Source organism: Doryrhamphus excisus, chromosome 20 (genome assembly GCF_030265055.1).
Source record: "Doryrhamphus excisus isolate RoL2022-K1 chromosome 20, RoL_Dexc_1.0, whole genome shotgun sequence".
Classification (NCBI taxonomy): Eukaryota; Metazoa; Chordata; class Actinopteri; order Syngnathiformes; family Syngnathidae; genus Doryrhamphus; species Doryrhamphus excisus.
In genome coordinates, this window is record NC_080485.1 from 2,482,127 (window position 1) to 2,500,966 (window position 18,840).

The following is an 18,840-nucleotide window of genomic DNA, read 5'->3' on the forward strand; positions in this document are numbered from 1 at the left end:
GGTACACTTACTGGCTCTCCTGGGAGGCCGGGGAGTCCAGTGGGTCCAGTGGGTCCAGACGAGCCTTGCTTGCCCTGACAGAACACAATAAGAAAAGGCTGTCATTTTATTGGATTAGCCAGGAACAAGGATTTGATTTTTTTTTTTTATAATCTCTATATGTCATAAATCACTCGATGAATACTTGAACTGCATTTGTACAAATAAATAGTATTTTTAGCCTTGGCTAGTGTTAACAAACACATATATACAGTATGTGTACTGCAGAAAACCACTAAAGTCCAGAGACCAAAAAATACCCAAAAAACTAGTGATGTTACAAGAGGTGCCGTGGATTCGAAGCGTATGTCGAGTAATCGAGTGGGAACTTCCGCTAAGCGTGTACCGAGGCTTGATTTATTGGGGGGAGGGGCCGGAATTGATGACGTCAGAAGCCTCGCTGACCGGGAAAAGGTTCAGAATTTGCCGCAATGTTTGCCTGTCACTCAGCGATATAAACCCCTCAGACTTAAACATTAAAATGTGGGATTTGTGGTGAGAGTCAGTCATTTGAGCATGTGGATCGTGTTTGTCGATGGTTTGGTTACTATACGGTTACGTTAGTTTGGACTTCAGAGAGAGAAGATATGGAGCCAGCTAGAAAGAGGAAATTGTGTGGAAACATTTTGACTTAATCAGTAAGCCAAATCAACACTATTAATAGATGCTATGTTTGTATTTTCACTGTTTGTCATTGTTATTAAGAGGTGAAGTACTTATTGTGTTTCAAGGAGTTGGGGTACAATAATAATAATAATAATAATAACACCTCATCCATGTTCAGGCATTAACGTGCCTTTAATGAACATAAAGATGAAACTGGACCTTCACTCGTTCATGGTAAGGTTAATAGTACTACATTATAATATTAATATATTACAGTATTTCCAACACAACCATGATGAAGCTAGCCATATCACATGATACATGGCATTTATGGACAAGAAAACATTCAGTATTTTATATTTACTGTATATTTTATCTTACACTTTGTAGATTAATCATTTGGTTATAATTTTTTTGTAGTGCATAATCATTTCCAAGAGCCAAAACAGATTTCGTGCATTCAATGCATCACACATGAAGATCCATCCGCCTGTAATTCTATCCAAGGCCAGCAGGGGGTGTCGTGTGCACATGAAGCTTCAAGAAATGAATCCATTCTCGAACCAGTTGACTGAAATGGTTCGAAGCCTCATCGGGCTTCATCTCGCCATGGCTACAAAAAACAAAACAGAACCACCCCACCTGCTTATATATTCAGGGGGAATGTACTGCGTCAAATCTGCGGGTTTCGTTCCTTTGAAACGGTTTCCTTTGTTACACTATCGACACATCAGCTTCTCCACTGGAGTTTTGGCAAACACATATTTTGTACTCCAGTTACTGTTAAGTCAAATTTACAATGTCTACTTTTTTTTTAAAGTATTGATAGCCCATATCAATAGGATCAACCATCCATCCAACCATCCATCCAACCATCCATCCACCCAACCATCCAACCATCCATCCATCCATCCATCCACCCAACCATCCATCCATCCATCCATCCATCCAACCATCCAACCATCCATCCATCCACCCAACCATCCATCCATCCATCCATCCATCCATCCATCCACCCAACCATCCATCCATCAAATCATCCATCCGTCCATCCATCCATCCAACCATCCATCCAACCATCCATCAATCCATCCACCCAACCATCCATCCATCCATCCATCCATCCATCCATCCATCCATCCAACCATCCAACCATCCAACCATCCAACCATCCATCCATCCAATCATCCATCCATCCATCCATCCACCCACCCAACCATCCATCCAACCATCCAACCATCCATCCATCCACCCAATCATCCATCCATCCACACAACCATCCATCCATCCATCCATCCATCCACCCAACCATCCATCCATTCATTCATCCATCCATCCAACCATCCACCCAACCATCCAACCATCCATCCATCCATCCATCCATCCATCCACCCAACCATCCAACCATCCATCCATCCATCCATCCATCCACCCAACCATCCAACCATTCAACCATCCATCCATCCATCCATCCATCCACCCAACCATCCAACCATCCATCCATCCATCCATCCATCCATCCATCCAACCATCCATCCATCCATCCATCCATCCATCCATCCATCCATCCATCCACCCAACCATCCAACCATCCATCCATCCAACCATCCATCCAATGTTTCAACTCTCAAATGACTCATATTTAACAGGATTGTTTACAATGCACGACTGCACATCAAAGTGGGCATGAAAGTCCTCCTAGTCCCATCATAGTGGACCTGGGAGTCTTCATTGTTAGCGCAATTCTCCCATGCACTTAACCTGACTCCATCTGTCTCCATGGTGAGATCTTGTAGCGAATACTAGCTGTGTGTGACGGACGACACGCTTCATGTCCTTCCGCACCAAATTGTCCACAAACACGATGCAAAAACGTGAAGTGCAACACACGTCAACTAGTGGCTAGCTCAGGGGTGGGCAAACTACGGCCCGGGGGCCACATCCGGCCCGCCAAGTGTTTGAATACGGCCCGCCCAATCTTTCAAAAGTATTTAATTTAAACTGAACATACAACCTGGCATCATAGCCTGAGCCAACCTTTTGATGGTTGTATCAATTTCGTTGTTTGACATGGTCTGTTGTTTACAAAGTGCTCCTGAAAAAAGAGACACAAGCACATAATAATAATAAAAATTAAAATAATAATAATTATATTATTATTATAACTATTAGTATTATATTTATTATATTAATGCTAATTATTATATTAATTATATATAATAATATTGTTATATTTGCATATTTTACATAATAATCATATAATAATTATTATTTTAATTTTATTTTAATTATTATAATATTTTATTATTTTTAAAATATTTAAATATAAATATAAAATAATAAATAATAATAGCAGATTGCATGACAATTTTACAGATACAATAATACCAGGTGGACTGTTACGTGTAAAATATATAGTCCCCCCCCGGAAATTTTGTTATATCAATGCGGCCCGCGAGTCAAAAAGTTTGCCCACCCCTGGGCTAGCTAGTGGGTCGCAACCCACCGGTTGAAAATAAGTGTTCTACATAGAAGGTGGTGAATTGTCTTTGTAAGAACTCAGCTTAAATGAGACAACCTCCGAGTGCTTCATGCTCAGTGCTCTTCACTCCCCAGGATGACATTTTAAGGTACTGGAAATATGGAAATGCAAAAGAAAAAAAAAAAAAAAGTGACTCACCTCTGGACCTTGATCTCCTTTCAATCCCGGCAGCCCGATGTTTCCCTATGACATCACAGCGGTGTGAGAACGTGGGGTGCGAGGCAAGGAAATGAATGATAAAGTATTTATTCCACATTGACTCTATAACTTTGAACTAAAATGAAGGTGCACTGAAAGCAAAATAAAAATGTCTACTGTCAACTGTAGAAGCCTTTAACATGTTACCTTGACACCTTGCGGTCCTTGCGCTCCAATTTCCCCCTTGTGGTTTACAAGTATCGAGGAAAAAAAAGAAACATGTCACTTAAACATCACTTATGGCAGTTTTGTGAACACAGACAGAATTTGGCAATACTTACACGATCCCCCTTTTCGCCTTTTGGTGTATTCATCGTTTCATCCTCAAACAAGACAAATAAAACACTTTAAATGTGACTTAGCCATAAATAAAAATCTACTTTAACTCCACAATGTCTCATTGCATGCCTGTACTTGGCTTCTCTGTATTGGGGTATCTCGGTTTTCATAGGATTCAAAAATTGTTGGCAAAAATGTGTTTTCAGTCACCGTCTCAGTTATGGTACGACAGGAATAAAACACCTGACAAAGTACTATATCAGTATCACCCAAACAAAGCATGTAGTACACATCAGTGAAGAATGAATCGTGTTTCTTTTAAAGTTGGGACACAGTAGACCAGGGGTCTCAAACATGCGGCCCGCGGGCCAAATGTGGCCCGCAGGACACTAGTTTGAGGCCCCCGCCTTGATATGAAAGTTTAATGTTAGTGCGGCCCGCGCAAGTTTGATATGGATGCTGTATGGTATCATGTACCCAGAAAAAATGATTACGTTTGATTCATGTTCATGTTAAAGGTTAAATAACTGTTAATAGTTATCCTCCCTATCCGTGTGGAAGTGGTAAGTTTTTGGCTATTTAAGTTGAAAGGAAATAACTTGAAGGCTACCGTTTAGGTGGCTAGCTCTCTAGTTTGCGAGTTAGCATGTGTCTCAAGACCCTGCAGTTGCGCAATATGTTGTAAATAAAAAGAGTATAAATGTGACTATAGTCGTGTTTTGTCATGTCTACAGGGCTCTAATAATGCTTTGTTCATTTTAATATGAAAAAAATCATTTGTCTACCCACCAACTATATGTGCTTTCTTTAGTTTTTATTATTTGCCCTTTTATTATTATTATTATTTATTTATTTATTACTGATTGATTGATTTTTTTTATTCTTGATTTGTTTATTTATTTTTCATCTTTGTTTTATCAGAGCTTTTATTGTAGAAAATCGGAACCAAAGCACTGAAAAAGTTTGTATATTTTTCCGTTTTTTAATAAATGCGTTTTGTTTTTTTTTGGAAAACCTGATGTGGCCTAGCCTTGCCCAGACCCTAGCTCCAGTGGCCCCCAGGTAAATTGAGTTTGAGACCCCTGCTGTAGACAGATTTCGAACAGAAAATAATTTAACACATTCAATCCCAAAATCAATATGCGGATCAAAAGATCCGCTTTGGTGACTCCAAAATCAGAAAACAAAATCCAAAAAAATCCAAAACAAACAAACTAAATCCCAGCCATTTTTTAAAAGCCGCCCCTCTCAGTATCGGCCATTTTTGATGATTTTGACAGATTTTTCAAGGTGCTCAGCATATTGTATTTTTGGGGTTACATAGACATGGTTATACCAAAAGTACATTTTGAATCCCATCTTTCATCTTAAAAAAATGGTTTGTACCTTTTTCCATTCGTTAGTAATCAGCAGAGTTTCAGCAAAACATGAGTTTAAAAAAAGACTGTTGTGAGAAGATAGATTTCAAGAATAACTTAGCCATATTTTATCGGCCAAAATGTTTAAACGATGCCACAACATAAACAACACAAAAACATGGTTCAGCATGAAAATATAAATATGTTTTTTTACAAATACAACCATGAACTATTAACAATTTTCACATTTGCCACTGAACACTGTGTGTGTGCACAAATTTGTGTGAGTGTGTGATTCCTTTCTATGCGTAACCTCCCTCGTGCAAACTTTTGACTTCCTGGTTGCTGTGCAGTGTGTATTTCAATGGAAGATATACAGGCCCAGTTCTTATAAAACGCATTTCTGTCAGCTTGTAGTCAGCTTAAAATTGTTCCAAAAAATGCTCTCTTTTATTGTAGAGTTGCATCATCAGCTCTTTGTGTCTCTCGAGCAAAGAAATGTAAAAGACGTATACATGTGCATACATCTTTGGGATGGAGCAGTACAGAATGATGAACAAGGCCGTATCTCTCGCCTTCCTTCTCCTATAAAACACTTCAAGCATTCAAGCACTCATTTTGGAGTGTTAGACCAATTGGCTTTCAGACAGTTTCTGCTTCTTTTTTTCGAGTACGGCTTCAAAAAGGTTTCAAATGTAACACAAGTTGGGAACGCTTTAACCCTTAGATGCATAAGTGGGTCAAAAATGACCCGGTCAGATTGTTTTCTTGAAATATCTTTGTAATGAAAATTTTTTATCATTTCATATTGTAGGTGTTCCTCAAAAAACATGTTTTTGATATCATGCCATTCACATTTTTAACTTTTTTATACATTTTAATAAATTTTTGTTTTTGTGTTACTACCCCAACCTTCCATAAGTGGGTCAAAAATGACCCGGTCAGGTTGTTTTCTTGAAATATCTTCGTAATGAAAAATTTGTATCATTTCATATTCCAGGTATTCCTCAAAAAACATGTTCTTGATATCATGCCATTCACATTTTTAACTTACCTTTTATACATTTTAAGACATTTTTGTTTTTGTGTTACTACCCCAACCTTCCATAAGTGGGTCAAAAATGACTCGTTCAGGTTGTTTTCGTGAAATATCTTCGTAATGAATTTTTTTTCATCATTTCATATTCTAGGTGTTCCTCAAAAAACATATTTTTGATATCATGCCATTCACATTTTTAACTTACCTTTTATACATTTTTGTTTTTGTGTTACTACCCCAACCTTCCATAAGTGGGTCAAAAATGACCCGGTCAGGTTGTTTTCTTGAAATATCTTTGTAATGAACATTTTTTATCATTTCATATTCCAGGTATTCCTCAAAAAACATGTTTTTGATATCATGCCGTTCACATTTTTAACTTTTTTTATACATTTTAATAAATTTTTGTTTTTGTGTTACTACCCCAACCTTCCATAAGTGGGTCAAAAATGACCCGGTCAGTTTGTTTTCTCGAAATATCTTTGTAATAATTTTTTTTAAAATCATTTCATATTCCAGGTATTCCTCAAAAAACATCTTTTTGATATCATGCCGTTCACATTTTTAATTTACCTTTTATACATTTTGTGTTTGTGTTACTACCCCAACCTTCCATAAGTGGGTCAAAAATGACCCGTTCAGGTTGCTTTCTTGAAATATCTTTGTAATAAATTTTTTTTGATCATTTCATATTCCAGGTATTCCTCAAAAAACATGTTTTTGATATCATGCCATTTACATTTTTAACTTACCTTTTATACATTTTGTTTTTTGTGTTACTACCCCAACCTTCCATAAGTGGGTCAAAAATGACCTGGTCAGGTTGTTTTCTTGAAATATCTTCATAGTGAAAAATTGTTATCATTTCATATTCCAGGTATTCCTCATTTTTGATATCATGCCATTCACATTTTTAACTTACCTTTTAGACATTTTAAGAAATTTTAGTTTTTGCGTTACTACCCCAACCTTCCATAAGTGGGTCAAAAATGACCCGGTCAGGTTGTTTTCTTGAAATATCTTTGTAATGAAAATTTTTTATCATTTCATATTCTAGGTATTCCTCAAAAAACATGTTTTTGATATCATGCCATTCACATTTTTAACTTATCTTTTATACATTTTAAGAAATGTTTGTTTTTGTGTTACTACCCCAACCTTCCATAAGTGGGTCAAAAATGACCTGGTCAGGTTGTTTTCTTGAAATATTTTCGTAATAATTTTTTTTTTATCATTTCATATTCCAGGTATTCCTCAAAAAACATGTTTTTGATATCATGCCGTTCACATTTTTAACTTATCTTTATGCAACACACAATCCTCATTTTCTATTGTTGTACGGGGTCATTTTCTTTTTCAAAGATGTTAAAAAGTGAAAAATGAAGATGTTTCTAACATGAAACCATTCTTGTGTGGTCCTAAATATAATACTAAATATCATACAAGTGATTATTCCTAACCAAAATGGCAAAATTGGCATAAAAAGGCATTGATTCTTGTATGGGTCATATTTGACACACTTATGGAAGAGTGTAGGGTCCAGTCACTCGTGCATCTAAGCGTTAAAGGAGACACGTAACAGACGGCTGTTTCTGATGTTGACAATAAAGTTCACGTGACAAAGTGTACAGCTCTAACTGTTTATGTTTGTCACGGACTAGAGTGTGAATGGTTGTTTGTCTATATGTGCCCTGGGATTGGCTGGCCACCTCGCCCGAAGACAGTTGGGATAAGCGGAAAATGAATGAATGAATAAATATTCTGCATAGTAACAAATACATTTCTGTAAAATGTGTTTTTGTTAATATTTTTGGCTACCTGGAATGGATTCATTTGGCTTTTTGTTGGACCTTTTGCAACGCATTAATGATAAAAACTGACGTTCCACTATAGTCTGATCCAGTGATTTTCAACCTTTTTTGAGCCACGGCACGTTTTTTACATTGTAAAAATCTTGTGGCACACCACTAACCAAAAATGTTCCAAAATGTCCCCACGACCTCACACGTGCATCAATAAGTCTATGGGAGGAACAAGGTAGGTGTTGCCACACGGACCAATATTACATTGCTCTGCCAGTCTTTACACCACAGACACTCCACAGTAGCCACGTTTTTACATCACCACTTTTTCTCTTTCCCAATCACCTTTCGGGAAACAATGGTATCCATGGAAAGGAATATTCCAATCTCTTGTCTACATGCGCCGTGAAAATCAAACAGAATAGTCAATAGGGCATGCCCAGTAAAACGTAAACATCAACATCACGTGATACCGGCTTCCCCGAGTTATTCTTCCACTTGTTGGAATAACTCCGTAATGCCAGTTTTTCGTGTGTCCAGTCTTGAAATTGAGTTTGAATCAAAAACAAACTTTGCTTAGTCCAGTGCCGATTGCTGGCCTCCATTTTTAAAAGTGAAGAACGTCTGGATCTGCGTGTTACGTCATATCTGAGCATGCACTGAAAGAACGCACCCGGGATCAATTTAAACAGGAAAAGATCAAATTCAATCTTGATAATATTTTATAATTAAACTCAGGACATGTTTTATATAGATATATATTTTCATTTTAATAAAACTGGACTTGTGAATGGCGTATAGAAGGGTTTAGATTCTGTTCCACAGATGGCGCTAATGCACACGAAAGCTGCTTGCCAACCGCCAATAAACAAGAGAAGAAGAAAAACACCAGGAAGAAGAAGGCACCCTGACAACTTTCCGTTTGAGCGGGTACAAGATACCTCAATCGGATTGGTTAAAGGAATATTCCATCCCTGTTCAATTCTTTCCGTTTGAGCAAATAAACCAAAGTGAATTGGAATATTTGGGTCCATGTATACTATTGACATAATGGCTATTGGCATAATATTTGCAAATGATGATTAATAAATGTTAATTATAAAAAGTGATATTGGATAATTCCTCACGGCACACCTGACGGTTTCTCAAGGTACACTAGTGGTTGAAAATCACTGGTCTGGTCAATACAGCACATGAATGTGTGAAGTGAATTTCCCTTCATTGATTAATATAGCGGGCGGCACGGTGGTCTAGGGGTTAGCGCGCAGACCTCACAGCTAGGAGACCAGGGTTCAATCCCACCCTCGGGCATCTCTGTGTGGAGTTTGCATGTTCTCCCCGTGCATGCGTGGGTTTTCTCCGGGTACTCCGGTTTCCTCCCACATTCCAAAAACATGCTAGGTTAATTGGCGACTCCAAATTGTCCATAGGTATGAATGTGAGTGTGAATGGTTGTTTGTCTATATGTGCCCTGTGATTGGCTGGCCACCACTAAACCCTGTTTAGTGGTCTATAATATTAGTGAAGCAGTGACTGCAAGTTTAAGGGTGACTATAGGGGTGTTATTTTATGTCTGGGGGGCTCTAATAAAGACATTTAGAAAGTTGTAAAGAAGTTTTCTATGCTCCGGAACCAAGTAAATGAGGGATCGACTCGAGCTCGAGCTTGGGAGATACTGGATGTTCCGATGTGGTTAGCATGTTAGCATGATCGAGAAGATCCTGATTGGGCATCTTTGTGTGGAGTTTACATGTTCTCCCCATACTGTCTATATGTGCCCTGTGATTGGCTGGCGACCAGTCTAGGGTGTACCCTGCCTTACGCCCGAAGACAGCTGGGATAGGCTCCAGCAGCCCCCGCGACCCTCGTGAGGAAAAGCGGTAGAAAATGAATGAATGAATGAATGATTAATATTGCATCATTCACATGAGGTACATCTACACACGAGGTACTTACAGTTCCGGAGAGCTGCCTCAATCCATGCGCTGTCATCACCTAAAAAAAAATTAAAATCATGTTTAAGAAGCGTCCACCAATCTTACAGTATATCCAACATAAATTCGGGCTATTGTGTAAAGTTCAAAGTTGTACCCTCAGTGGTAACAACTTGACAGCTGGACCGTCCAATGAGATCCATCACACACAGTGAGATCCATCTTGAACACGTTTTACCTCACAAACATCGAAATAACTTGCCAAGAGTGCCAGTCAGTCATTTTTCTTCAACGCCACATACAATGGCTCCATCTCCAAATCCCCACCATAAGTCACTATTATGATGTTGCGTTTAATGGCGCTGTCAACCAGAAGCATAAAAGCTGTTGCTCAATGACTAAGCACCTTTTATTTTTTTTGTTCCTCAACAGCGCTTGCATAATTGAATGTAATTCTCCTGTGCATGTTGGTTCACAGCCACACATGACGGCTGACATGTCCCACTTTGACTCATTTGCATATAATTTGCTTTTGTTCGTTCGTTCATTAGACATGCACTCATGATGCAACAATTACACAACTGTGTTCATAGCACTGATAATTACTATTTGTGTATTTCTATGTGTGACAAAGTGCAGTACATTTACTATCGGTCTAAAATAGACAACAATGAATGAACTAGGATTATTTTTGAGATTTAACATACAGTATATGTACAGTGCATCCGGAAAGTATTCACAGCGCTTCACTTTTTCCACATTTTGTCATGTTACAGCCTCATTCCAAACTGTATTAAATTAATCTCTTACCTCAAAATTCTACACAAAATACTCCATTATGACAATGTGAAAAAAGTTTTTTTTTTACTTTTTTTGAATTTATTAAAAATAGAAAACTAAGAAATCACATTTACATAAGTATTCACAGCCTTTGCCATGAAGCTAAAAATTGAGCTCAGGTGCATCTTTTTTCCACTGATCCTCCTTGAGATCTTTCTACAGCTTAATTGGAGTCCACCTGCAGTAAATTCAGTTGATTGGACATGATTTGGAAAGGCACACACCTGTCTATATAAGGTCCCACAGTTGACTGTGCATGTCAGAGCACAAACACCAAGCATGAAGTCAAAAGAACTGTCTGTAGACCTGCGAGACAGGATTGTCTTGAGGCACAAATCTGGGGAAGGATACAGAAAAATGTCTGCTGCTTTGAAGGTCCCAATGAGCACAGTGGCCTCCATTATTCGTAAATGGAAGACGTTTGGAACCGCCAGGACTCTTCCTAGAGCTGGCCGGCCTTCTAAACTGAGCGATCGGGGAAGAAGGGCCTTAGTCAGGGAGGTGACCAAGGCCCCGATGGTCACTCTGTCAGAGCTCCAGCGTTCCTCTGTGGAGACAGGAGAGCCTTCCAGAAGGACAACCATCTCTGCAGCAATCCACCAATCAGGCCTGTATGGTAGAGTGGCCAGACGAAAGCCACTCCTTAGTAAAAGGAACATGGCAGCCCGTCTGGAATTTGCCAAAAAGCACCTGAATGACTCTCAGACCATGAGAAACAAAATTCTCTGGACTGATGAGACAAAGATTGAACTCTTTGGTGTGAATGCCAGGCGCCATGTTTGGAGGAAACCAGGCACTGCTCATCACCAGGCCAATACCATCCCTACAGTGAAGCATGGTGGTGGCAGCATCATGCTGTGGGGATGTTTTTCAGCAGCAGGAACTGGCAGACTAGTCAGGATAGAAGGAAAAATGAATGCAGCAATATATAGAGATATCCTGGATGAAAACCTGCTCCAGAGCGCTCTTGACCTCAGGCTGGGGCGAAGGTTCATTTTTCAGCAGGACAACGACCCTAAGCACACAGCCAAGATCTCAAAAGATTGGCTTCAGAACCACTCTGTGAATGTCCTGGAGTGGCCCAGCCAGAGTCCAGACTTGAATCCGATGGAACATCTCTGGAGAGATGTGAAAATGGCTGTGCACAGACGTCTCCCATCCAACCTGATGGAGCTTGAGACTTATTGCAAAGAAGAATGGGCAAAACTGCCTAAAGATAGGTGTGCTAAACTTGTGGGATCATATTCAAAAAGACTTGAGGCTGTAATTGCTGCCAAAGGTGGATCAACAAAGTATTAAGCAAAGGCTGTGAATACTTATGTAAATGTGATTTTTTTGTTTTCTATTTTTAATCAATTCAAAACATGTCAAAAAAACTTTTTTTCACATTGTCATAATGGAGTATTTTGTGTAGAATTTTGAGGTAAGAGATTAATTTAATACAGTTTGGAATGAGGCTAACATGACAAAATGTAGAAAAAGTGAAGCGCTGTGAATACTTTCCGGATGCACTGTATACTTTTTGGGACTACTATGGTGTTAATGATGAATCATGTATATTCTTATGACAGCTTTGTGGTCCTTCATGTCATTTAAATCTGTGCATTAATTTTATGGCAGAGATAACCAAAGTAAATGTCCTCTGTCCCCCTCTGTCACATGCTTCCTGCCCGCACCGCATGATGTAATAAGCAGGTCAACGTCCAGTAGTTTTAGCATCATAATTAATGACGTGAGAAGCTACGGAAAGTAAGTGAAAGCGAGGTTCCTCCGATGCATTTAAGGTGGACAGCTTGGCAATTGTTTAGCCCAGGGGTGCTCACACTTTTTCAGCATGCGAGCTACTTTTAAAATGACCGAGTCAAAATGATCTACCCACTACAAAAATGCAAAACATCTATTTATTTTCAAACGTATTGAGGATTATTTGTACGTACAATGTACAGGGTGACCCAAAAAGATGCGTACCCATGAAAATTTCAATTGTGACTTTGATTAAAAAGCTATTTATTTCAAATTACAACCACACATTATTCAGTTTACGGAAGACCATTCACCAGAGTTTCAGCTATTTCTGTCAATTTTTAGTCAATTTATGGCTTTCCCAAGATGTGTTCCAAATGTCCACCATTCCGTTGCAAGCAAACCTGTACTCGTCTGACAAAGTTGTCAATCACTTTTACACACTCCTCTTTCGGGATGGCTCTTATTTTTGCTGTGATGGCAGTTTTCAGTTCCTCAATTGTTTGTGGATTTCCCTGGCATACATTGTCTTTGAGGAAACCCCACAGATAAAAATCTGGTGGGTTAAGATCTGTGCGGGGTGAGTGCGGGGCCCATTCCACATCGCATCTTCTGCTTATGAGTCTCTCTTCGAACCTCTGCCTCAAAATAAGAGCCATCCCGAAAGAGGAGTGTGTAAAAGTGATTGACAACTTTGTCAGACGAGTACAGGTTTGCTTGCAACGGAATGGTGGACATTTGGAACACATCTTGGGAAAGCCATAAATTGACTAAAAATTGACAGAAATAGCTGAAACTCTGGTGAATGGTCTTCCATAAACTGAATAATGTGTGGTTGTAATTTGAAATAAATAGCTTTTTAATCAAAGTCACAATTGAAATTTTCATGGGTACGCATCTTTTTGGGTCACCCTGTATGTTGATGTACCTTACATAACCAAATGAGCCAATATTGCAAAACACACATAATTAACTATTAACATTTTTTGTAATTACCTCCACATTACTCCACATTTCCCTTCTTTGGTACTGCGATGGTAGAATGGCATATGAGGCAAACGCACTTCGAAAAAGACATTGTGAAAAAAAAGTCCACCTCCCATTCCGTATGGAAGTGATATGTTTTTGCCTTTTTACTTGGTCCAGTTTTTGCCTTTTTACTTGGTCCAGCTCCTTCACTCATTTTAGTGACCATAAACTTTAGCGAGGGCTTAAAATCTAACGCAATTCGCCGACTAGCTTAGCACTTTGCATCGTTGTTTACGCATGAGCGGTGACCTAAAGGTCAAAATTCAGTTGTCATCTGATTGGTTGTCCTGTATGTCAATCAAGTAACGGGGATGGATGATAGGCTGACATCGTAAGTTCTGCTGCACTTAGAGACGTTGTTTGATTTGATTGGTCGCCCGAAGGGCAACATTCAGTTGTCATCTGAATGGCTGCACTGTATGTCAATCAAGTGACGGCATTGATGCTGGGATGATATTTTTTTAATGTCACGCCGCGATCGACCAGCGATCGACCAGTACCACCTCCGCGATCGACCGGTAGCTCGCGATCGACTTAATGAGCACCCCTGTTGTAAAAGTATTGTATTCATATAGTCCAGGGGTGGGCAAACTACGGCCCGGGGGCCACATCCGGCCCGCCAAGTGTTTAAATATGGCCCGCACGTTCTTTCCAAACTTAACATACAACCTGACATCATGGCTTTAGCCAACCTTTTGATGGTTTAGGTAGTTTTTTTTTTTTATATCAATTTGTTTATTTGATGTGATATTTTTTGAATGTCACGCCGCGATCGACCAGCGATCGACCAGCGATCGACCAGTACCACCTCCGCGATCGACCGGTAGATCGCAATCGACTTAATGAGCACCCCTGGTTTAGCCAATTATTACTAGAGTCGCATTTTTTGTAATGGGGGACTTTTGGGACAATGGCGGCGATTAAGAGATGTACGCACTTGAGGCAACAGGAAGTTGAAATCAGACGCCGGATCATCTGCAGTCTCACGGGTACCGTCGGCATCATCCGTCAAATGTCAACTCGCAGTCATGTGTCTCATTTCTCACGTCAGACGCTGATCAACATCTCGGCGCTATCAGCGTGCGGCCTCGCGGTCTATTCCGCAGGTGAGCGGTGAACTCCGGCATGCCGCCATTTACTCAGCAGAGCTTGGGTTGCCAGCTGTAGTTCCAGCGTAAAGTCATGCTGGCGGCTGTTAAAAAGGACTCCCAGCTCCGACGCCTATTTTGCCACGTTAGGGGCCACGGGGGAGAATGATGCAGTGCGCGCCGTTAAAAGCGCCGCTCCTCCCCGCCACTAATACACAGAGGCGCAAGAAGGTTTATGGAGGGAGGCTAATGATCTGAACCCCTGCTTCTGCTGTGTAAGGGAAATCGATGCTTAACTGCCAAAATTATCTGCCACAGGAAGGCAGAAAGCGCAGACAGAGACTGGTACTAAATGTTCAAAGAGCCTCATTTATCAAATGACTAATGTTTTCCTCTCTTGTGTGCACCGCCGAATACTTCTGCAATATCCTGGGTGGCCCACAGCTCACCGCACAACACCGAACACGACGGAACGTTTTGGTTTTGATTGAGTGGAACAATTCGTTCCCCCGCTGAAGTGAATTTTAGAGCGAAGAGAAAAGGAAGCAAAGGAAGTCCTCAGTGGCGTGGACAGGCGTTAAAAAGCACCCACGCGGGTGTCGATTGTGATGTTTCATTTTGGAAATCTGATAAAACGGTAGTAAAAATAAAAGCTAATAAAATACGAGATTCCTTCAAGTTCTTTTTACAGTTTTTCTCCATGCCTGAGACCCAGTGACCACAACATAGAACCAATGCACCAACTCCATGAACCAAGTCTGCTAAACTATAAGCACAATTCCTGATTTTACACTCACACTGCAGATGTACAACACACTTTTTTCTAAACACTACACACAATTCTCTGAGTTTTGGCACAATTTTTATGAAGAAACTTCTTGTTTTCACAAAGAAGTCAAATAAATATTCCTATTATTCACACTGATTCATCACATGGGTAAACAAACACCTGTCACATATTTTTACAATTAGCGCTCTAACAATGAGGGAGGCTGGGCAAAAGGTCAGAAATCCACAAACACACAATCCCCTTCTCCAAGCTATGGAAGATGCATGTGGAGACATTCCAGCAGATGCTTTCCATGGCTGGATTGGCCATGCTAGGCCATATTTCCCCGCTTGGAGAAAACCTTGCATGTGATGTAGATGAGGTGCTGTGGCCTGACCCAAACAGAAGACGTGATGCAGCATAGTCTTTTGCTTTGTTATTCATTGATTTTTTGTTTATTACAGTTTTTCTCGATTGTTTAAACATTTTGTGAAAGGATGCCTCATATTCTCAGAACATTTCTGAAAACCTCTCAATTCTCCTGCAAAATGAAACTTTACATCCAAAACAGTCTTCATTCTTCTCAAAATGGTGTTTTGTCTCCAAATGAGGCACACAAACCACAATATGAACAACATTTATATGAACCAGTTGAACACTGATGTGCTCAGTGTAAAACACTGATTACATCATATTCATCATGACTTGGACCTTTTTGGGTTCAGTGTGACACTTCTTGCAAAATATTGTTTTTTGTTTTTTTTGGTATTTTTTTTTTACTCAGAACACAAAATTACACAGAAATATATATTTTTATTTTTCACAGAAAAGCAATCTACGAAGTGTTCATCACTGCCAACACAAAGTTCCACATACAGTGGTCTGCATCTAAATGTATAAAATATATAAAAAATGTATAAAATATTTTAGAATTGTTTTTTGTTTTTTTTTTGGTATTTTTTTGACTCCGAACACAAAATTACACAGAAATATATTTTTTTATTTTTCACAGAAAAACATCACAGCCAACACAAAGTTCCACATACAGTGGTCTGCATCTAAATGTATACAGCTTCAGTTCAAGAAATAATAATAATAATAATAAACAAAAAAATCAATGAATAACAAAGCAAAAGACTATGCTGCATCACGTCTTCTGTTTGGGTCAGGCCACAGCACCTCATCTACATCACATGCAAGGTTTTCTCCAAGCGGGGAAATATGGCCTAGCATGGCCAATCCAGCCATGGAAAGCATCTGCTGGAATGTCTCCACATGCATCTTCCATAGCTTGGACAAGTGTGAAGATTGTGTGTTTGTGGATTTCTGACCCTTTGCCCAGCCTCCCTCATTGTTAGAGCGCTAATTGTAAAAATGTGTACCAGGTGTTTGTTTACCCATGTGATGAGTCAGTGTGAATAATAGGAATATTCATTTGACTCTTTTGAGTGTCATTATGTTCTTTGTGAGAACAAGAAGTTTACTTAAGATTAAGATATGCCTTTATTCGTCCCTCAGTGGGGAAATTTGGAATTAAGAAAATTGTGCCAAAACTCAGAGAATTGTGTGTAGTGTTTAGAAAAAAGTGCGTTGTAGATCTGCAGTGTGAGTGTAAAGCAGGAATTGTGCTTCTAGTTTAGCAGACTTGGTTCATGGAGTTGGTGCATTGGTTCTATGTTGTGGTCATTGGGTCTCAGGCATCACTAATTGTGTGTAAACAATCGAGAAAAACTGTAACTGAAGCTGTATACATTTAGATGCAGACCACTGTATGTGGGACTTTGTGTTGGCTGTGATGAACACTTCGTACATTGTTTTTCTGTGAAAAATAAAAATATATATTTCTGTGTAATTTTGTGTTCTGAGTCAAAAAAATACCAAAAAAAACCCAAAAAACAATTCTAAAATATTTTATATATTTTTTATATATTTTATACATTTAGATGCAGACCACTGTATGTGGGACTTTGTGTTGGCTGTGATGAACACTTCGTACATTGTTTTTCTGTGAAAAATAAAAAATATATATTTCTGTGTAATTTTGTGTTCGGAGTCAAAAATACCAAAAAAAACAAAAAACAATATTTTGCAAGAAGTGTCACACTGAACCCAAAAAGGTCCAAGTCATGATGAATATGATGTAATCAGTGTTTTACACTGATTACATCAGTGTTCAACTGGTTCATATAAATGTTGTTCATATTGTGGTTTGTGTGCGTCATTTGGAGACAAAACACCATTTTCAGAAGAATGAAGACTGTTTTAGATGTCAAGTTTCATTTTGCAGGAGAATTGAGGGGTTTTCAGAAATGTGGGAGTGATTTTTTGATTTGTGTGTAGAGTTATGAGAATATGAGGCATCCTTTCAGAAAATGTTTAAACAATCGAGAAAAACTGTAAAAGCCGAAACAATTACACCAAAACTCTACAAGTGCTTCTATGAAAAGTTTTTAAAATGATAAAGAATTTAAATGTGTGTTTTTTGTTTTTTTTTGTTGCAAAGCTTTACTGGAACTCTATAAATGTATGAAGCTTGTTTGAATGCATTTTGCCCTCAACACCAAACACGCTTTATTATCTGATGTGATTTATTTAGCTTGCAACCCTCCATCAAAGCATGCACCGAGTCATTCATTTTGGTGATAATATCAATATTAGTATTCATTACATCAGCACCATCACCCCGGCAGCATGTCGGTTTCTCTTTGCTTCATCGCTTAACTTGGATCTCGACGAAAAAAACACAGAAAACTTCCTCTTAACACATTTTGAAAAGTTTGAAAACAATTTTGACTAAAAGTGTTCATGTGTAGGAGCGTGAGCTTGTTTAATGGCCGCCATGTTCTACTGGTGTATTTCTTGTAGCCTTGACTCTGCTGAGTGTGAAGGTTAAAAAGACGCCTGTTTATTTAAACAGGAGCATGAACCCACACAAATTTTACGTAATCATTATTTCTATATATATCATTGTTTTTCAAAAATATAATTACCAATTAATCATCGCTGGCTGAATATAGGCCATTATTAGTAAAAAAAAAAAATGACTAAATTAATCGTTTTCAGGGGCGGCACGGCGGTCTAGTGGTTAGAGACCAGGGTTCAATTCCACCCTCGGCCATCTCTGTGTGGAGTTTGCATGTTCTCCCCGTGCATGCGTGGGTTTTCTCCGGGTACTCCGGTTTCCTCCCACATTCCAAAAACATGCTAGGTTAATTAGCCACTCCAAATTGTCCATAGGTATGAATGTGAGTGTGAATGGTTGTTTGTCTATATGTGCCCTGTGATTGGCTGGCGGTAGAAAATGAATAATTACCAATGAATCATCGCTGGCTGAATATAGGCTATTATTAGTCAAAGAAAATTGACTAAATTAATCGTTTTCAGACATCAAAATGGCAAAATGAACTAAAATACAAATACATTTCCTCAAAGTAGAATTCCTAATTTATAATGAAATATTTTCATAGATAGAGCATAGAAAATCATTATTAGAGCCACCTAGACCTGAAATGACATCACTATAGTCACTCATATTACCCAATAAAGTCGACATAATCAGAAAGAATAAGTCATG

General features: G+C 38.9%; 1 protein-coding gene across 1 annotated transcript in view; it reads right to left on the reverse strand.

Annotated features, from left to right (window-relative positions):
- The window catches only part of LOC131107773 (collagen alpha-1(XIX) chain-like), a 97,514-nt gene that overhangs the window by 63,615 nt on the left and 15,059 nt on the right, over positions 1-18,840 (reverse strand). Inside the window, exons 5-9 of the mRNA XM_058058068.1 lie at positions 9,820-9,858; positions 3,667-3,708; positions 3,533-3,568; positions 3,326-3,370; positions 12-74 (exon numbers count right to left, since the gene is read on the reverse strand). Of these exons, the coding sequence (XP_057914051.1) occupies positions 12-74; positions 3,326-3,370; positions 3,533-3,568; positions 3,667-3,708; positions 9,820-9,858 (225 nt within the window). The remainder of the gene's footprint in view (positions 1-11; positions 75-3,325; positions 3,371-3,532; positions 3,569-3,666; positions 3,709-9,819; positions 9,859-18,840) is intronic.